This window comes from Fusarium poae, chromosome 4 (assembly GCF_019609905.1).
Source record: "Fusarium poae strain DAOMC 252244 chromosome 4, whole genome shotgun sequence".
NCBI classification, from domain to species: Eukaryota; Fungi; Ascomycota; class Sordariomycetes; order Hypocreales; family Nectriaceae; genus Fusarium; species Fusarium poae.
Window position 1 is genome coordinate 4,669,611 of NC_058402.1, and position 21,208 is coordinate 4,690,818.

General features: G+C 47.7%; 6 protein-coding genes across 6 annotated transcripts; 1 reads left to right on the forward strand and 5 right to left on the reverse strand.

Moving 5' to 3' along the window:
- Positions 1–77: 77 nt before the first annotated feature.
- Positions 78–2,593, reverse strand: FPOAC1_011612 (uncharacterized protein; the record flags this gene model as incomplete). The annotated part of the gene is made up of 5 exons (XM_044855984.1): positions 78–663; positions 711–1,043; positions 1,108–1,436; positions 1,489–2,295; positions 2,438–2,593. The coding sequence occupies 5 exons, from the start codon at positions 2,591–2,593 to the stop codon at positions 78–80; spliced, it is 2,211 nt and encodes a 736-aa protein (XP_044703297.1).
- Positions 2,594–4,274: 1,681 nt separating this feature from the next.
- FPOAC1_011613 (uncharacterized protein) lies at positions 4,275–5,096 on the reverse strand (the record flags this gene model as incomplete). Its single annotated transcript, XM_044855985.1, has 1 exon — positions 4,275–5,096. One exon carries the CDS (start codon positions 5,094–5,096, stop codon positions 4,275–4,277), a length of 822 nt encoding a protein of 273 aa, XP_044703298.1.
- Positions 5,097–5,622: 526 nt separating this feature from the next.
- FPOAC1_011614 (uncharacterized protein) lies at positions 5,623–7,611 on the reverse strand (the record flags this gene model as incomplete). Its single annotated transcript, XM_044855986.1, has 2 exons — positions 5,623–7,349; positions 7,434–7,611. The coding sequence occupies 2 exons, from the start codon at positions 7,609–7,611 to the stop codon at positions 5,623–5,625; spliced, it is 1,905 nt and encodes a 634-aa protein (XP_044703299.1).
- Positions 7,612–12,863: 5,252 nt separating this feature from the next.
- On the reverse strand, positions 12,864–13,865 carry FPOAC1_011615 (uncharacterized protein; the record flags this gene model as incomplete). The annotated part of the gene is made up of 1 exon (XM_044855987.1): positions 12,864–13,865. One exon carries the CDS (start codon positions 13,863–13,865, stop codon positions 12,864–12,866), a length of 1,002 nt encoding a protein of 333 aa, XP_044703300.1.
- Positions 13,866–17,258: 3,393 nt separating this feature from the next.
- On the forward strand, positions 17,259–18,219 carry FPOAC1_011616 (uncharacterized protein; the record flags this gene model as incomplete). The annotated part of the gene is made up of 2 exons (XM_044855988.1): positions 17,259–17,748; positions 17,801–18,219. 2 exons carry the CDS (start codon positions 17,259–17,261, stop codon positions 18,217–18,219), a joined length of 909 nt encoding a protein of 302 aa, XP_044703301.1.
- Positions 18,220–18,425: 206 nt separating this feature from the next.
- Positions 18,426–20,523, reverse strand: FPOAC1_011617 (uncharacterized protein; the record flags this gene model as incomplete). The annotated part of the gene is made up of 6 exons (XM_044855989.1): positions 18,426–19,370; positions 19,423–19,611; positions 19,661–19,871; positions 19,939–20,241; positions 20,291–20,376; positions 20,425–20,523. 6 exons carry the CDS (start codon positions 20,521–20,523, stop codon positions 18,426–18,428), a joined length of 1,833 nt encoding a protein of 610 aa, XP_044703302.1.
- Positions 20,524–21,208: the final 685 nt, after the last annotated feature.

Below are 21,208 nucleotides of genomic sequence, written 5' to 3' on the forward strand. Positions count from 1 at the left end.
TACCTTAGTCCGGGTTCTTTTCGATTTCATCTGCGAGGAGTTGCCGATTTCTATGACCGGGGCAGAACGGCTGTCATTTACTCGCCATCGTCATGGCCAAGCTCACTCATTCGATCAAACTCCCTCGCAAGTTTACCACCCTGCGCCTCAACAGAGTTGGTAAATGCCAGGTCCAAATCGAGCATCCACTTGGCCATCGTCTCATCTGTACTATTATCACCAACCACGAACCGCTTCCCAGTTTCCTTCAATCTCCTCCTCACACGCCTCACCTGCGTCTGCTCTATGCTCCCCTGTCGGATCGCCATACTCATGACGCCCTTGGCTATTGCCCCAAATACCTTGTACGACATAAAAAGCTCCTCGAGACCCGCAACGCATAGATTCACAAAGAACTGCATCTCGTCTTTGTTGTGATAGTCTGCGCGCATCGTGGCGTTGGCGACGTATATCACCCCGGTTTGCCACATGACCGAGAGAGCTTCGAGATGAAATTCGAGCCGATAGGAGAGTAGGAGACGCTTCATTTGGCGGATGGAAACGTGATAAACATTTTGTGGATTTGCGCGTTCCGCAGCAAATGTCCGCAGTGGAGTCGAGGCGCGATCTGGCTGATGTAAGAAGGGACGAAAAAGGTCTGTGATTATGGCGTGATAGTATGTACTATATAGGTCAGCGTGGGAAATCTTCCAGTGAGCTTTAGTTCTTACTGCATGAGATAAATGGCAGGGCTGCTACCGGGTTGTCGAACCAATCCCAATGGTAACTCATCTGCCCAAGTGAGGAGTTGACGGTAAGTCCCCTCTACGTACTCGAGAGCTTCCTTTTGATTCAAGAATCCCTCTAGGTCCGGGCCATAGTATATCTTGGCGATGGAAGCAAAAATTGTCCAGAGTTTGCACATCGCGCGAAACACTTCGATCCTTTCGGGTAACGATACTGGAACCTCATCTCCAGCTGCAAGAGCGATGTCAATATCACCAGGCATCATCAACCCAGGCGGGATATCAACATCGATTCTATGATAATGAAGGGTGAAGACGCTAAGTTCAGAATGTCAGCGTCGCCCGGGAAAGAAAAACGGCCAACGCAAACGTATAAACTTACCAAGACCAGTTGAAAACGCCCCACGCCGTATATGAAGCAGCCTTTTGCCAATCCGGATACCCGTGAACCCATGCTGCTGCAGACTGCGATTGCGTATCAACGTTTAAAAGGCCCATGGTTTTTGCAATCCCAAGTCCTGTCTTATGAAACAAGAACGCAAGTTCGTCTTGTCCGTATGTCACCGATACCATGGACATGAGTTGCAATGCAGATATGTTGCATAACGTAATAGATTCGCGACGGTCCAGTTGATTCCGCTGCGCTTGGGCGTCGAGAAAGAAGAGGGAGCTCCAGGAGGCTGCTTTGTGATGCACAGAAGTATAGGCTTGCTAGAAAACTATCAGTTAGCTTCGAGTCGTTTTCCTGGTTCAATGTACCTACACAAGCCCAAGCCAAAAGGGCCGACACCAGCAACCGCGAACAGAAATATGGTCGTTTTTGAGAAAGATCTTGCAGGAACAGATCGGCATCAAAAAGAGGAAGAACTGGGAAATCATTATTGAGATATAGCGCGATCACACGAATGGCAAAGTCATTGGGGATGGGCAAGTCTGTCCAGAAGGATATATCAACCTGGAGCAGGATATCAAGATGTGATTTCGTCAAGTGCATCAGACTTTTGCACCAATCAGCAGCCCCGTAACAGTGGTCGTCTTTCTTTTTGGCTGTGTCAGGCAGTTCTGAGTGAGCCGTGTCATTTAGTAAAAGGCGCTCTCTCAGCATCTCTGGGTTTCGAGGAATGAGGAGCGTTTCAAGAGGTAGCGAGTTGACAGCAATGGGCATCAGAACTGGATACGCGATAGGATGTCGAACCATTAGCTCTTGTTCCATTGAATTAGATGCCGGCGGCAAAAGACTCCCGGCGGGAGTATAGTGCATGGGCGACGGACATTGCGCAGCCAAAGGTGTCCAGGCAGGAGGCGACCTTGAGGATGAAGATTCCGGGGTATGCATCGATGAAGCAGCAGGATATGGATCCCTGGGCATTTTTCGAAACATGTCAAAAAGCTCCAGGGCTTCGAAATACGGTAGCGTCGCTAAGAGTTGAGAAAGCGCGCTTGGATCTTGGGTTAGTCTTTCCAGTCTCTCAAGCTGAACCGAACTGGCCGGCGCTGGAGGCCCATCGAGATACTCGCATTGCAAGTTACGCTCTGTACATTTTATACACGTCGGTCGGCTCCGATCACACTGTTGGACAAGATTTCGTTAGTTAGGTAGTTAATTCAAGAACAACCCGAAGGTATCGTCAGCACGTGATCATCTAGAATGCACATTCTTCAATTCTAACTATCATGCCATACAATTCAGAATCAGTAATAAAATGCCCAACCTTTTTCTTGCGCTTTCGGCATGGTTCACAGGCGGGGACGTGTCCGGCCCTTCGCGTCGATCCGGACAGCCTCGCCAGCTGTGTATCCGAGGCCGACGAGGATGGAGCCCGAGATGATTTTCGACTCAGAGATGATGGAGGCTGCTGGGGAGCCATAATGCTCTCTTGCTATGCCGAGACATGAACGCAGAGATGGAGAAATGAGGGCTGGAAGAGAAGATAGACTTTTTTTCCCCTTTGAGGGGGGAGATGGAAATTGCGGGATTCCAGGGGTCTAGACAGTTAACCCAGTTGGAAGGATTCCATCTGCCACCATTAATGGTTTAGCTCGTCGCGACAACTGCCGCCTGACTCAGCTCTTATCGTACCGGAAAAAGCAAGGCTGCGTCTTGTCTTGTGTTATGATCCGGTACTTGTTAAATCATACATAATTGAACTGTTTACGCTCTGCTTCTGTCACCCGCATAACCGAAGTATACACTAAGCCAATCATCTATTGGTTTGGGTGTCGATGCTTACCTATCTTTGCATAGCCGAAAGAAAGATACAGTAGCACAAAATTCGAACTACCGACATGAATAAATATGTCGAGTTCAATCTTGAAATTATGCAAATATAGTTATTAGCTTGGTATAAAACAGGAAGAGTCACAATGTTATAAATTTCTAGCCAACATTTTGACATCCGCGGAGATGTCACATTCTCATGACAGACGCCATGGAAACCTTGCTCAACACAAATCTTGCAAAAGCATCCACATGTGTCTAGACTGCCTTCAGAAGCTTTCACTCCCAGCATAAGATTTTGACATAATTAAGTCATTGTGATTCAAAGATCCCATGGGTAGATGCGTGACTTGGCTCCACATACATTCTACCACCGCAGGTTCAGTCGTACCATCTCGTTCCAATGTACTCATGCGAGGCTCGTCTCACAACCTAAAAACCTATAAGTTGATCACGATTTTATTTCTCGAGATAATCATTGCATATTATTATACGGATGAAATAAGTTTATACTCTGAAACTCTTCCCTCCCAACCAAAAAGCTAAAGAGCAGCTCAAACTCAAATACCCTATACTGCCCCACGGCCCAATCTCGGCTAAAAATACCCACACAATAAAAACCCTTCCTTCCCCCGCCAAAACTTCTTCCTTTCCTCTTCAAGCCCATCGCCCTCCCCAACGCTGCGTTTCCATGCTACAAACAGAGAGATTTCGCGCGAATCTCTCAAGACACGAGAACTTTGGTCCTCATCGTCATCTACATGCATGTGGGAAATTCGGAGTAAGCCTCAAACCCACCAACCGTACCGCTATCTAGCAGTAACTGGTTTGGTCTGCCGGTAACGGCCTGGCGTCAATGTTACGTCTGCAACAGATATCAGAAATCTCAGAGCGGCGGCTTGTTTCGTCGATCTCTATGGGAAGTCTTTGCGAGGCTTGTTGTAAAAAACTGAAGTGCGATACGCGGCGTCCTGCTTGTTCGCGAGCAGGATGACTCAATTCCGATCACTCTGGGGAGGGCGATGGCTTCACCTTTTTTTCTCCGGTCAGTACTTTCTTCACGCTCAAGGATAATACTAATAATGGTGGTGGTAGGAAGGAGTCGACAGGTGGTAAGAGGAGGAGAGGGAGTAAGAGGAGGAATGGGGTTTTGTCATTTCGGTCATTAAAATACGAATATTCTCAATCATTACTTTTTCCCATGCGATCATCCTGTCCTGAACCAAAACAATTCATCCGTCCATCGTGAGGTTACTCGCTGTAACCCATCCAGAAAGAAGCACCGTCGAACGCCATTTCGCCTTGATCGCCAGAAACATCCTCCTCCGAGCTTAAACATCACCCGAATCTAACCCCCTCACGATCGCATAACTTGTGCCCGCCGCCAACATGCCAATAACAAGCGTTTGCACCGCTCCCCAAACTCCTGCGCGATGGTTTCGAATGGCAACGTAGTTCTTGACGTATCCAAATACCAACAACACCGCGACCGTGATTCCGATCGAGACCAATAGCGCTTCGCGAACGCGGGGCATGACAAAGTAGGGAATCATGGGGATGAGGCCGCCAATGAAGTAGCTCAGGCCCATGGTTACAGCAGAAATCCATGCGCGATGCACATTGGGCTCTTCGAGCTTGAGCTCAAAGTCCATCATGAAGCGTACCCACTCGCTGGGGTTCTTGCACAGCTCGTCGACCAGCGGCGCCGCAGAAGTTCTTGAAACGTTGTACTTTTGCAGCACATCGTACACACCCGTCCTCTCGTCGGCGGGTCTGTTGTGGACTGCAAACTCTTTTTTCTCCGCTTGTGAATGGTAGGCGTCGCGCTCTGTGACGGCTGCTAGGTAAGCGCCTAGACCCATGCTGATCATGCCGGAGAAGAGCTCTGCCAGGCCAGCAATAATGACAACTTTGGCGCTTCCGAGACTGGATAGACCGGCTGTCAAGGCAAAGGGTACTGTGAGACCGTCGGAGAAGCCAATGATGATGTCGCGTAGGATGTCGCTGTAGTCGACATGGCATTCTTCATGTTTGCTCTGGCAGGGGTGTAGAGCACGAGTGTCGTAGGGAGTATGGTTGCTTTGATAGGAGATTGAGCGCTCGATGGCTGGCTCTGAGGGGAGGAGAGGACGTGTTTCTGAGATGTGCGTCATTGTGGTAGAGTAGAATGATGGAAAGTCTGGTGATGATGGTATGGTGTTTTTAGACTTTATTTCAGTATTTTTAAATGAAGCAACCAATTCGCCACAGTGTCTTGTCAATTTATAAGCAATGGCCACAATGGTAATTCACCGATATCCTCTTGATGGCTTTTCTTGAATTCACCGTTCCTGATGGCCTGTCTTATACCCTTCGCTCGCTCTTTGTCTCTCCACCTGCTGCACAGACCGAACTGGACGCTTCTCCGAAAGGGAATAGACCGATGCCGAATCCATCACCTCCCTTCGTGCCATTCACCAATCAGAAGATGTGTATTCGTAATATGGTAGTAAACAGAGCTGGCATGGGTGTCGCACAGCCAAGCTATCCGTTCGTACCCCATAGACTAGAATGAATTTAATTAATAAAAGAAAATTCTTTTTACAGACAGAGGAGTGTTAAAGTTTTTATTCAATGCTCGCTCGGCTTGTTCTTGGTACATGATTGGTTCAATCTAAAATTGTCTCCAGTTCTTCGTGTCTACAGTTTGGCGTCGCGTTTCTTGCGCTGGTAAGGCATCACCTCGAAGCCCTGGACACCACCATCGCGAATCACTCTTCGCAGGATCTTTCCACTAGGTGATTTAGGGATCGCCTTTACAAAGACAATTCCACCTACGAGCCACTTGTACCTTGCAGCGTGGCCCTCCACCAAAGTCTTGAGATCGTGCGCCAGCGTCCTGAGGTCAGCCTCTGACTTGTTCTGGTCTGCAGCTACCACGTACGCGCGCGGCCACTCTGTCGCTTCGGTTTTGTCGTGCACTCCCACCACACCGGCATCCGCTACATCGTCGCTGCTGCAGAGGATAGCTTCCAGCTCTGCGGGCGCGACTTGGAATGCGCGCACTTTGATGAGCTCTTTGATACGGTCGGTGATGCACAGGTTGCCTTCTGTGTCGAGTGTTCCTACGTCGCCGGTGCGGAGCCAGCCGTCGGATGTGAGAGCTTCAGCTGTAACGCTCATGTCGGGTGTTTCAGTGCTTCCGAGGCCTTGCGTGGGGACGTAAGCCGTCATCAAACCAGGTGACCTAACAAGGATTTCGCCTGGTGCGCCAAACGGTGCAGCTTTGGTGGTTGAGTCGTCTGAAGTCGAGTCCATCTCTCCAGATGCTGCGATCATGAGTTCCACGCCCCAGTGTGGCTTGCCTGTGTCGTTCTTGTAGCCGTGCATATCCTTTTCTCGTAGACCTCTTTGTACAGTGATGCTGCATGCTTCAGACATGCCGTAGCCCAATCGCACGAGGAAGCCACATCGCTGAAAGACCTTTTCCACGACTTCATGGCCCAGGGGTGCACCACCTGTCATGCCTGCGACAACGCTGCTGAATGCATTACGACCACGTGCGTCGCGGCGCGCAAAAGGTTCCACGACAGGTGACTTGGCGAGCATGACGGCAACAGGCGGCGCCATGTGAAGGTAGGTGATTTGTCGCCGGGGAATGGCGTACAAGACGGTATCGAGCTTAAATGCAGGCATGGTGAATACGCTTGATCCAGTAGCAAAAGCCAGCAGAAAGATGTTGGTCAGGCCAAAGACGTGGTAGAATGGTACGTAGCCGAGCCATCGCTGGTGGAAGCTGTAAAAGTCGGCGTCGTGCCACAGCGACGCGACAGAGAAGTTGATGGCTTGGTGCGAAAGCAGGACACCCTTGGATCGACCTGACGTGCCAGATGACCAGAGGATAACGGCTGTGCGTGTAGCAGCTGATTCGGGAGGGAATGAGTGACCAGCAGTGAGGGCAGAGCTCGTGTTGACGAGAAGGTTCCTCCAGTCCCCTTCCTCAGCGTGCGAGGCAGGCGAAATAGGATACAAGTCTCTAGCCACATCAACAGTGTAAACGCGTGCGCTATTCTTGTAAGCCTCATCATCCTGAGACTCAAGCGCTTTCTCGACGGTTTCAAGAAGAGCCTTTGTGGTAAAGAGGACGCGAGGTCGAGAGTTCTTGATGACCCATGCGAGTTCAGTGGTTGTCAATGATGGGGAGGCGAGTGTGGCGGTGAGACCAGCTGCGATGGTTCCCATGAACAAGGTCGCAAAAGGAAGACAATTGGGGAGCTGGATGAGAACAACTGGAGCGACTTCTGGACCTGTGCATGATGCTGTCGGGGGGAGAGTCTCGAGGGCGTTGGGATCGAGGCCTAGAGCTTGGAGGTTGGAAGCTAGAGTGAGGGCGTCGCGTTTCACGCGGGAGAATGTGAGGGGACGGTCTGAGTGTGTTGGTGAGATGTACAATTAAAGAAGGGATTGAGTTTATGTGATTTCACATGAGGTTGGCTGAGAGTGTAACTTACCACTGGCGTGGTCTGTAAAGATGGGCTGGTCATCACGAATCTTGGGTACCCTTCTAGCTCTAGGAACAAAGTCGCTCTCATGCTGAAAAGGGTTGCTGAATATAAAGTCAAAGATGTTTGCGCCTGGTACATTGGCGGGTTGTCCTGCATAAGCAGGTTGAGGCGTGTCTGTAGCCATGGTGTTTGTGTTATGTAGGTATGTATCCTGTTTGTGCTCTTGTATCCTGTCCTGTCTTGTCTTGTCTTGTCTTGTGGTTTTTCTGTGTCGCCAAGGTAACGTGGTTGACAGGGGTTCAACTGAGTACTGAGGTAGTGATGTGTAATAGTGATGATTGTCTTGATGAATTATTGGAATCTTGGTTAAAGACGTCTTATATTGAGGCTCTAGAATAGTTCAGATCTCCCTCTACCTTGGGTATACCGATACGGATACCGTAGAGGTCGGGCCGGACGTGGAGATTGGACATTGCGGAGACCCCGCCTTGAGTCTTTGGAGGCCATACGGCAATTGGAATCGGCTGCATCACCCCGTTATAAGCATTAACCAGGTTTAATACAGTGACAGATCAACAACTTCCTTGTAAGATAATGAGACCCCAAACTCAAGATGAAGTTGCCTGTATACAACTAACTCTTGCAAGTCATTAAATCTGTTTCCATCATTGCTCTTCATCGTTGTCTTATCATGTACGTACACACTGGCATCCTCCCCGGATATAACAATATTCTCTCTCCTCATGTCCTAAACAGGCAACCCGAGGCCTAAGCCCAACCAAGAATCGTTACTGTAGTCAAGTCTCAAATAAAGTTATCCCCGGTCCCTGGATAAAACGTCCAATTCGTTCACCTCGGTCTGGCCCGAACAGCTTTCTCCTGCTCCTCAATCTTCGGTAGAGCTTGCGGGTTATTTTCCGGGTGGGTAGATCTTCTCTCAGCTCGTGCCTTGCCCTAGCATTAATAGGGAATGGTGTATCATCGTCAAAGGACTTGTTGTATTTTGTTTCGTGTGATATATGTAGGTATGTAACCATAAACTACCATCGTCCTCATATTTTCCCGTCCTTCTGTGACTTGACGGGCCGTGTTCCTGCTTTGGTCCATCCTTCATCGCTTTTCTTCATGACCGCGGTCATTCGATCTGGACATATCGTTAAGCGGTAATAGTAAAGCTGCTTCGTCCACACTATCCAGAAAGTCGTGGACCGACTTGGCACTCTGAATCTGACGTAGCAACTCTTCTAACTCCTCCCCCTCCGCCACGCGGATCAGTTCCAGTACTGTCAATAGAGATTGGTATCTTTGCTCCGTGTATGGCAGGTCTTCAAAGTTGATGATCCGTCCGAATCGTGACATAGGGAACCTGCATTCTTCATTTGACGATTGGCAGGGAGTACATTTCGGTCTTTGGTCGTCGCACTAAGAACCCCTATATTAGATGGGGCAAGGCATGCCGTCCTTTGGGGAGCGAACGCACCTTGACTTTGCGGCGTCTGCAACCTATTTCCGGAGTCAGAATAGTGGTTAGCTGTTAGACAACGACAAATTGCAAACGTACCGTGACATGCGACAGGAACTGGTGATCTCTTTGTTATCCCCTCGCATACACTTGATCTCGTAACATCGCCTGTCGTTGATGTGTTTGGCTTTGGAAGTATTTCCCGCATTATACTTTTGGGTTTATGGGTTGAAATTGGCTCACTATTTGCCCAGTTTCTTGGACAGAACCTGAGTGGAAACAAACAGTCGACGTTGTTTAACTTGGTCTATGTTTTGGGTACAGCGATAGATTAGTGGTTAGCTCTACTGAATTCCCTCGCTTAGTCGAGACAACGGCCGGAGTGATTCCGCCGAAGGAGTGATCTGATTTGATGGGACCCTGTGGGATAAGACTGACGGGTCTTTTGTTTCCTGGCAAGGGACATGATTTGCATGCATTATGGCGTTGGTATTTTCCTTCAACTGAGCGCACCCTCGACATATATGCGACAGTCACTTGTCATATATGTCTCTGGTGTTTCACAGAAAGGAACAAGTCTGATATTGAAGTAGGTCTTTAGCAATTAACATGTCTTCTTGACTGTACGTTTGTGGCCGATTACAACATAATGGCGTAATACCTCGGGCATAAATCCAACAAGACGCGTTTTTATACAGCATCCACCTCTATGGCAATGCCCTGCCATTACAAGATGGATCATTAGCCCCTTCAGCATAATTCTACCTACAATGTGATAAGATAATCCTCAAAGATTTCTGACGTATTATCTCGGGTTGCTTCCAACACCACGTGACGGGTTGTCACTCACCTTACCTATTTACCTACGTCAAGGTTAACGGAGAATTATGTACTATGTAGTAGAAAAAGGTGGAACATGCGACAAACTCCGATAGCTAGATGACTGACTGTTACCCGCGATCGATTCTGATCAGTCCATCTTCTCATGTGTTACTTGGGTTGGGCTGTAGAGGCTTGTCAAGTCTGTTGCCCCCACCATGAGCCACTTGCTGACGGTTGGGCTTTTCTGTGGTCTCTGCGTCTTCTCTCAGTGGTGGGTGTCTACCTAGGTACTAATGGTGTGAGGATTTGCAGTAAACTCACGCCCGTAGCCAGTCCCCTAATCTTTAACTTCCTTGTTTGAGGTGCATATCGAGTGTGGAGAGAGCCAACAGCAGGCACAAGAATTCCTAATGGATTGTCTTGTTTCGGACTGGCTCCGGTATCTCTGGCTCGTTTAGAAGTTGCAGCTCCGACGCGAAGGGAGTGCTGTACATTTGTTTGTCGCGTTATGTTCTCGACAAAGAGGGATGGACCGTCCGGGCGTCCATCCTATTGAGTGAAGTTTATGTATGGTAGTGGAGTTATAGTCCTGGATACTGATTCGGCGAGTAGATATTGTAACGGGCGCGAGCGGGGATATTGAAGTATCATAGACTCGATCTCGACATTGTATAGAGAAATCATCGATCGTGCGCGTTAGTGATATTGTGTTGTTTCATTCGACATCATATACCATGAAGACGCCGATTCTTGATCTGTTCATTGGACAGTACAATAAATCCCAGCCAGTAGTACTCTATTCTATCGATCTGTCTTCTATCTTCGTAGCCGAGTCTGCCATGACATTGTTCTTTCGTGCTCGAGTGTACTGAGTCTTGTGGGGAAAAACGAGGCGTATAGGCTCGTGCTAAACCGCGTCGCGAGATATGTAACAGGTTATGAGACATTTCTACCAAGAATTTGAAGATGTTACACAAAAACATCAAATAGTCTCGCATAGATTTGTGTTGGTAACGCTATCGTATAACAAAGTCAGGGGGGTGTGCAACAAGGCGTCGTATCCACTTCATCCGGAAGGGATGCTACGTGTGAAGGGATTTGAACCAAGAAATACCATTACCAATTAGGATTGAAGGCAAGGGTTGGTAAAGTGATCATAGAATACAACTCTACGGCAGAGACCAGGCAGATGTGGTGGTTGGGGTATTCTCAGGCGTCAAGGCTACACACTACCATCACAACGCTTTGCCTGTAGAGTGAATCTTGGAGTAGAGTTGGCTAGGGAAGATTATAAGTTGGCCCTATGTTAATTTCTTCTAAACTATAGTATAGCTATGCTCAATATGTATAATGATATATTACAAGAGCCTTTGCATCCGAATGTTTTATTCAAGGGGCAGTGAAAAGACTTTACTATGTGGAATCAGTACAGAAGGGAGTTCACCTTGTTAACGCTACGATTAAGTCTGTTTCACCGCAAGACAAACGCAACAATATGACAAAAATAGACAAGTCTTTTCATTCTCTGACTGAGAGTGTATTGTCATGACCCAACAGAAACCACTGAGGCAAAATACCTAAATTGTGATTGGCTAGACCTCAACTCGGAGGCTTCCTCCGTGCGATACTGAGTTGCCATACGTAAAGCCAATCGGATTCGAGTCCGTATGTCAGGTATGATTGGTTGAGAGCTTTGGCCTTTCCTATGTATCGGTCTAGCATGTCAGATGCTGTCACTGTACTACCGTGCTGAACTTGTACTGTATTGTGTCACGGCAGGGAGACGGAGAGTGAATCTGATCTCTTTTCAAAGTAGAACGCATATTTTATCTAGTCTAGATAGTTATAGGTAAATGTCACTTCTCACTACGATGTGACGGCCAGCACTGTCCTCGAGATTAGCCATGACCACCCATCCTCACCATTTCTTTAGGACTATCACGGCTTTGCTTTCTATCCCCCATACTAGAATTGTTTGGTGTGGAATAACTCAGTGAGGCTCGGCGGAATAAAAAGCAAACCCGGGTTACTTGGTAAACGACCCGTGTCCCTGGCTACTGTCTCCTCGGCACTAAGCATGCACCTCTTGCAATTATAGCATGAATCCTTCCTTTTGCACACCCATGCTTGCTTGCTTATGCTGCATCTGGTGTGTCTTGTATACACGGAAATGATGCACATCAAATCACCTCAACCTTGGAAAATGCACGTTGGTCCCGGATTAATGCTGTTGGTAATCTCAAGAGTCAACAATCGCGAAGCTACTCTTGTTTCCAGGCCTGGGCCCACCAGTCTATTTCCGGTATTAGCAGGTATTAAGGTGTATCTGGGCTACGTATTGAGGGTGTGGAGCTGTTGTCCACACACCATGGAAATGAGCCTCCTGACCCTGACGAACCCTAACATGTGCAGCACTGTACCACCATCCTTATTTTCTTCTTCGTGGGTCCGACGTGTTGAAACAATCTGAGAGATTGGGCCGGTTACGCGAGGCGTTGGACCATTCACGTTTCCTGGAAACTTCCAGCAAATCCAGTTGGCTAAACCCCAAGGACCCTTCTTCTTTTTGGCGAGCTGGGAAACGTAAGGCAAGAGAAGACTTTGACTTCATCTTGGAGGTAAGTTTACATATCATAACTAATCTACCGTCAGAGAGCAGTCACGCTGGTTACTTAACGGTGCCTAAAGCTTGGTTGTAATCACTCAAGACAATGCAAGATACATATTACAATACGCACGGATAATAACAACAAGAAAGTTGCAACAACTTCATAACTTGACCTGTAGATACCATCTATAGTTGCACAAGTCTGAAGAAGAAAAGACTGCCGAGCTCTTCGGCTTTTTAATGTAGTGCGTACAAAGATCTGGCTATGATCCTAGTCAAGCCTCAAAAACTGTAAGATCTTTGTAAAACCCATACATCAACAAAGTACAATAACCCCGAACCCCTCGTGAACAGCGCCGCCCAAACAAACATGATGGTAAGTCAAATATATGGCTGATACGTGCCAGCTACTCCAGCGTAGAAGGCTTTCAGCCCCACCGCTACCGTTTTAAAACATAAGTCATAAGAAAACACATGATGGACATTCCAGTTCGTAATATATCCCGAGTCGAAGTTGTATGTATCATGCGACGGATGCACGCGTCTACTGAAGTTGATGCTGATGATACATGTATTGAAAAGGCGGTTGTGGTGGAAGAGGGGGCGTTGCATTAGGATGTTTGCCTTCACCCAAATCCTTGATGTATCGCCTGGCCTCGCTCGCTATGTAGTCTTTGATCAAGGCGCAGTCGCAGTCTGTGTGCTGCAGTAGCTTCATCTTGAGATCGTAGACCTCCATCGTCAAGTCGGATACGCAATTATTCAGGTCGCGATTGGCTCGCTCTATGTCTTCCTCGTCAATCCGGAGCTTTATGGTGTCCTCACGTTTCTTAACGCGGAACTTGTTGGACGCGATTCGGTTTCTCTCCTGCACTTTTTTGCTGTGATTGTCGTACTCTTGATCTTGGTCGGCTTCCGCGTCACCGTAGTCATCGTCGTCATAGTCTTTGTTTCGTTCGGGCTTTGGTGATTGCTTGGTCGACACTTTCGACCTTCTACCCCTTTTGCGCTTTTCCGTGGCAGCAGTCGTGTCGGGTTCTGCTTCAGATGCCTTTCTTGTGGAAGCGCGTCTTGTCGACCTTGTGGTTGAGTGCTGGGACTTGGGTTTAACTGTCGCTGCTGTGCTTCGTTTGCGTTGTTGTTTGTCGGGTTGAGTTACGGAAGAGGCTCGACGACTTTTGCCAGGTGAAATGTCACAGCTTGTAGCTTCGGTTGATGGTGAGAGACGAGGATAGCTTTGTGTGGATGTCGAAGGATAATCCCATTGTGTCAGATGTTCAGGGTTCAAGGTGGGATCGTTGTAAAACAAGTGTTGCTCCTGACCAAAAAGTACTGGAGCAGTAACATTGGCCGACTCGGCAAACGCAGCATCGCTGGGGGACCACCACTGTCCCCAGGGGGCCTCAGCTAACATATCGCATGGGTTGATGCCTGGAGCCCCTTGGGAGATAGCGCTCATATCCGACGACACTGGCGCGTAGATGACGCCAGGTGGATGTTGTTGCACTCCTGGCGGTTGCTGATGGGCAAGGTCGACCGTATCCATGGTCGATCTTGTGTACTCGAGTCAATCAATACAGTCCTAGTGACTAACCCAAGAGGCCAAAGACCGAGGGGAAGGTTTTTAGTGTACGGCTGTCAGGTTTCGACCACCAGAGTAGGCAGTGAAGTGGATATCTGTTGACGGAAGCGTCAAAGCTTGGAAGGGAATTGCAAATTAAAAACAGTTTGAAGAAGAGATGTTAGTAGAGACGGGGACAGTGGTAAATAAAAAAGGATGGGATTACAAGGCGTAAAAGCGCCATGCTACAAATGGCAAATACGTACATGCTATCACTGTTGAACCGTTGATCAGCAAGGGAGAGAGGGAGGGGGGTTCTCGCAGTAAACTCCTACAAGTTGGAGCCATGTGGAAGGGGAAAAGCAACGACAAGGTCGTGTTCAGATGTGGGAGTTAGCGAGTGAGAATTGTGAAATGGACCGACCCAGCCAAGCGTCTAATATCGTATGTACATACTGTGTCAATGTGGGACGCGACTAGTCTCGCTACCGAATACAGACAGAGAGGTACCAAAGCCCGACTGACACTGCCAAGGAAGCATATTGAACGACTTGGCTTTCGAGTAAAAGCGATATGGATCCTCAAAGTCTACAGAGTACCCTCGCGTAGATATGTACTATGTACTGTAGTTCACGTACTGGGGCCGTGGTTGAACCCTTCCAAATTGTGAAATCGATCAATCTGCATCGAGGTTCATCGACACAGGACCCTGTAGCGTCGCGTCGTTAAGCCGGGGATCCATCTTGCGAAGACATGACAGCCTATCAAACGACCCGGACCATGGCGACGGCAGATAGTCTGCCCACCAATTCCGATGTTGATACATCATAAAACATCATGATATGTCCCGAGTTTGTTGAACAAGGCCACTCCCCCAGCAGGTTATCTGCACTATACGCGAAAGGATCAGAGACAGAGGGGAAAGGAAGGAATTAACGTCTCAGTGATAACAGACAATCTACGCCTGATGTATCTTAGCCCTGGGAGGTCGGCGAAGAGTGACAAAAGCAAGAAACGTTAGGGGGGAAAGGAGGGCTCTTCTTATTGGTTTCGGAAATCAAGTCCGATACTCATGATTGGTGGACGGGCTCCGAGATATGTGATTGGGGTACCTAGTAACGCATATTTGACTGGTGCCATCATTTACAATGGATGTGCAAGGGAGCGAGTGGCTTTGATACAAGCAGCCACTGTGCCTACCAACCAGGTAGTCTTGGGTGAAGACACAGCATACAAGGGACCAAAACACAGCGGGTAATACAAAGCTTAACGAGAGAAAGAATCCAAAAGAAAAAGGACAACGCAGGGGCATAATGCTACAGAAAATTAATCATTAGAAATGAGACATGTTACCTGGCGTTACAGCATCTCAAGATATTAATGATCAATGAAACAAAAAACTTTGGCTGGAGAAATATATATTTACTATGTATTAACAGAGTGATAAATGTCAGAGGGGGAGAAGAGAAAAGAGGTAACTACTAATGTATGTACAGGAGAGGGCGGAAGGGGTATCAGAAGTCTTGTTTCTTTTTTTATTTTGTTTTACCAGTTTAGTTAGTAGTTAGTCCATACAGTGCTCAATCGACGCCAGTCTTTCATGTCCTATTGGCCGTCTCTAGCTCCGAACCAATCAGATATCATGGATATACTTTCCGGCTTGTAGACCCTCAGTATCCGTACTGGGACAACCTTTTTAAAAGATCTGCAACACTCTCGCTCACTTATCACTCACTGTTGTTCAGTTCAACATTCGGCCCATCCAGATTTCATTCAATAGGTACCCAATAGCTCAGTCCTGCATGCCATCTTGAAATTTCTGTGTCAATACTGCTGCTCTGTTGTTTTCATCTCTGATCGATCATTGGTATCTACTCATCTCAGACAGATGAAAACAACCGCAAAGATGGTAGATACTTGCTCAGGGCTCGAGCACAGGTCCTGTTACTACTTTTTCTTGTTGGTTTCAGCTGTACATTCCTGCAGGAAGGCGTTTGAGTCGATTCTTCTCGACCCCAAGCCACCGCCATTCACCGTCTCCAGCCTCTTGCGTCAAGGTCAGAACGGTCATCTCTCAACGAGGTAAGAACAGGAACAGACAAAGTATTGTGCCATTGATATCGCTTTCGGTGCTAAGGCTTCTAATAAATGGAAATTAAATTACAAGGTCTAGTCTGGATTGGCCTGGGCGTGGTAGGCATGCATCGATCGCTTCACCCCGTTCACTTCACTCTCCACGCCACACTCTCAATTTGCTCCAGCAAGTGCTCCTGCATGAGCCGTAAAAACCAATAACCACTTGATGAACCCTTACCCCCTTGCAGGGCACGATGTATGTAATAGTAGAGCACCTTGGCACATCTGAACCTTCCAGACCGAACCTTGAACAATCCATGCACATCGAACAGTGTGATTGACGCTCCAGTATTCTCCCTGCTGGGCTGATGATCTCTCGCATACCCTGAAAGCAGTATTATAAACGATTATGCAAATATCTCGTCAGGCACAGTGTGCGGCCGTATCCCCGTGACATTATCTCAAGACGCCATGACACCTTAGTGGGCGTCATTCAGGTAGCTGACCCCTAACCAACTGAGAGTGATACAGTGATTGTTGGGAAGAGACGCCGGAAGTAAGCGATTAGCTTCCCGATCTTTATAACATTTTTATAGTACAACAGAGATGGAAACTGATACATCGTTCTGTTCAAGAAAACAAGATAAAAAAAACCGATCATGGGGTGGGTTCTAGACAATGATGCAGTTTAGTTCCAAGGTTAAGTCGTAAAAGTTGCATTGTGCAATAATAATACCCGGAGCGGACGTCCGACAGTGATATCTATTCGGATTGGCTTGTGACACATCATCGAGATATGGCTTGATACAATCTGTCAGCTAATTTCCACCTCTATCGATCACTGTAGTCTAGACTTTGAGCATCGGTGAGGTCTTCGCCTGTGATCTCATCTGTCTGGTAATCGTATTCTTGTGTGTAGAGTATTAACTAATCTTTATCCAAATAGTCTTTCTTAGGGGGGTGTCAGGGAGGTAGCATTATGGAGCCCGAGTCAAAGTGCCGAGCCTGACTGACTACCCTACCCGACTAGGGAGCTAATTATTGACAGATCCATATTACTCAAAGGACTGTTCTTCCCTCTGTCACATCTGCTCAAAGCTCCTTTTGGCTTTTGTTCGATTGCCTGAATGCTTTCTCTCGTGTTTATCGTGCTTTTTTCAAGTGGTGGTTCGATGCAGTCTTTTCTTCTGCACCACGATGATTCACTGCACCAACGCCCTTTGTCATGAAGGCCTCACTTTTTAAGAACCTCCCAGAGGACTCTCCTTTCTCTTTTCTTCCTACAACGGCAGTTCATTCAAAATGTATGCCAAACGTTCTTCTTCCCCTCCAACCTCCCTTGCCCATTCGGCTCTCTCCCCGCCAGAGACATTCCCGTTTCCAGCCTTTGCATCAACGTTCCGTTCCTCTAACCAAGATTCTTCCGATGCCACAGAACCGAGACTGACAGACAACAACAGCCGCAGCGTTTCTCCTATTCCTCGTTCCAACATAGTATTGCGACAGCACCTCTTTTCAGCACTTGAACTTGGCGATTACTTCCTTCGACAACCGCGCTCTATCCGTTCGGCCGATGACCTCGACGACACACAATTGAAGCGATGCTTCGAGATACTTCACGCGTGCCACATGGCCTCCGATGATGGCGTGACGTTTGCTGAAACTAGTTGTACCATGGAAGAGTTTCTGAAGGCTGTGTTCAGAGATTGGGCGTCGGATGACAAGGGAGAAATGTCCAAGCCAAAGATGGACTTTGTTGTCAGAGGGTACCTGAAAGTTGGCTACATCTGCAGTAAGACTGCTCCAGGGCATCACTATTGTGTATTTCTGACATTTATTCTCAGGCCAACCAAGCGACCATCGAACCTTTTCGGCCTGTACTGAGTCTTCGAACTGCGAAACTCCCGTCTTCGGCGTCGCCACCTACAAGACCCAACCAGCACAACTCAGCATCACTTTCACAACAGAAAAACCATCCGATCGTCCAAAGGAACCTCTACAAGGCCTGTTCTGCCCTTTTCAACGACACGATGTTCGCCTCCAAGAGGGAAACGACTGGGTAATTGAGTTGAGGCAGAACATGAAGAGCTCTTGCGAGAAAAGGGTGTCTATATACAACAAACGTCTTGCTATATGGCATGCAAGAGCCCTGATTAAGGACTGGGCGAAGGGAAGTATCTGCATGGGTAGGGACGTTGAAGTCCTTTCTTTCGTACTGAAGGAAGCAGTTGATGCCAACTTTGCTATGATGGGGCAGGTTTGAGAGTGACTTTGGGTTTGGATCAGGTTCGATTGGAGAACGCTTACTTTGAACGAACCCCACACAGATTGGCCACTGGACTAATTGCATGGGCGGCCATACATGGACACAGTTTGACATGAGATCAGAGGTTTTGGAGCTCATTACTACGCGCAAGTTACCCAGATGATGATTAAACTAATTGAATTCTTTGCTCTACACAGTCCAATCTAGTCCACTTCCTGTAAGTGTTTCTTAATCGACCTCAACCCACCCGCATGCGAATGGTCATGCCCCTCATGATCCTCCTCACCATCATCGGACCAATCTGGAAAACCATCATCAAACAGATCCTCCAATGCCTCACGCTTCTCCTCTACGCTTTTGTTCTCATCTCTCATAACGTCTTCCCACTGTTTGAACTCGTCATCCGTCAGGAGACATTCATCCAGCACTTTCTCAAGCGCCTTGTGATCCAGGTTCTCCCCGATAAACACCAGCTCCTGGCGTCTGTCGCCCCACTCGCCGCCCTTTTCGATATCGTGCTGTACAAGACCATCTACCTCTGCGTCTCCTGTCGTGTAGTCCTCTGGAGGAAGGGTGCAGAACCATGGCCTCCCGTCTGTCATGGTGAGCATTGCACCAGCTTGGGACCAGTCTCCTGCGCGATGGGGACGTGTTGCCAGGAGGAATTCACCCTTGGAACGGAAGAGACGGGCGAAGATGGGATGCTTGCGCTTGGTTTCAAGGATTACTTCGTTGGGTGGCGTGAAGAAATCTTCTGTCTCGTCCATCTCTTCGTCGGTGAGCCTTTGCCTCTTGGAAGCAGGCTCTGGCGAAGGTGCAGACTCGATGGTAGAGTGTGAGCTTCGAGGTGATGATGGCGCGGAGCGTTTACCATGTGATGAAGACGAGTCTTCAGTTGCTTGGTCGATTTCCGCCGACGGGTCTTGAGCGTCTGCGTAGTCAACCATCTCAAGGTCATCATCTTCCTCGTCTTCTTCTTCCTCTTCATCACCATCCTCGTCGGGATGCTCAAGTTGAAGGATGAACTTGTCATATAGTAATGCCCAAAGTCGTCGAGGGTGAAACGGCCTATGACGGCTGTAGATGTAGCTTCTGACAGAGTACTCCTCCGTCTCGGGCTTTGGTGTAATAACGTTACGTCCATTGACCTGTGATAGTCAGTATGTGAAAGACATTTCTGGTGTGATGTGCGTGTCTCACCTCACGGACAGTCATTTCATGGAGGTCTTGAAGCCAACCGTAGCCTGACTGGGCAACTTGCAGATTGAACATGCCTGTGTTGACTATTTCTTTGACATCAACCTTTCCATAGCTCGACTCGATGACCTTGGCCCGATGGTTGAGCCTCTTTATCAAGTCCAGCAGTCGTGGCTTTGTGGATGCGTCGACCTGGAAGTTTATTAATGATAATTAATGGAAGAGAAAGACTTTGACTAACCATGTCGAGTTTGTTGAGGATGATGACGTCTGCAAACTCGATTTGATCAACCATGAGATCCGACACTGTTCTTTCATCTTCTGGTGTAACATCATCTCTTCGGGAAGATAGCAGGTCACCTGTGTCAAAGTCATGGAGCATAGTGAATGCATCAATGACAGTGACAGTTGTATCAAGTTTGGCAAACTTTTCCAGACCACCAGCTTCTTTTCTATTGACAGGTTAATATATTCCAACAATGAACTTGAAGTTGTAGCGGTAAAAAGAGAAAGACTTACAGCTGGTTGAGGACTTTGATCATGTCAGCATCAAGCCCAGGTGCACCCTCGATAGACCCCATGGTATCCATCTGTTCCGCTAGCCGCGAGTCAAACGTCTCAGCCACCTGCTCAGGCTCGCTGATGCCACTACTTTCAATGATTATGTAGTCAAACTCTTGCAATTGAGAGAGACGAACAAGCTCTTCGAGGAGGTCTCCTCGAAGGGTGCAGCAGATGCAGCCATTTTGGAGAGCGATGACTTTCTCTTGTGTTTTGTTGACACGGTGGGTTTGCTTGATGAGAGATGCATCGACATTTATACTGAAACGTCAGGCGAACAAACTCTACCCGGAGGAGATGTAATACTTACGCTCCTATATCGTTGACTACCACTGCAATGCGAAGACCATGTTCACTTCGGAGGATATGTTGGAGAAGAGTTGTTTTACCGGCTCCCTGGGTGCGATTAGAAAGACACAGAGTCAAATGACGGGGAAATCATACCAGGAATCCTGAAAGGAGTGTCACAGGCAATGCCTTTGGAGGAACATTGGGTTTCCTGGCAGCTTTATTCTTGGTGCCTTTGACCTTGGTCTTAGCCATTTTGAAAGCCAAAAAAAAAAGATAATGTCCACAAAAGGATACAGAAAAAATAAATAAGAGAATGTATAAGCTGAGGAAAAGAAAGGGTGATTTCTTGCTCTCCAACTCGGATATTTCTACTCATTCTCGACTTACACGAGATATCATCCGTGCTCATCAAGGTGTGATCCCTAGTGGCCATCAGGGTGAGATGGTGTAAGTACCTTGATGACAATTTCGACAACTCAATTGGCTACGGCTGATGAAAGCCGAAGATGGAGACTTAATCTATGGTCAAACAGATCTAGTAGCTCACAAAATAAACATTATATAGTGTGGAGTCGCCAAATGGGTTGACGACATACAGGGGTTGGCGATGTTGAGGCCAACCAGGTAGAATGCAATGCTAAGCACCGTAGTCGTCAGCCATTCATTGATTCTATGACGAATACATCGATTTATTGTTTCAGGAGACTTCGTCAAGGCATCAAATACGGCCCGTCGACGTTAACATCAACCATCAATAGAGTAGGAGATCACAACTCAAGATTAAGGGTGGCAAGGTTGAATTGAAGGCATTTCAAATTCTCGCAAGGTAATTGGCTCAACTAATAATCTTCAAGTCAGTACCACCCTGGGAGTATTCGGATCGAGAGATTTTTATGATGAAATCAACCCTGCTGACCTACTGAGAACCTTGATGACC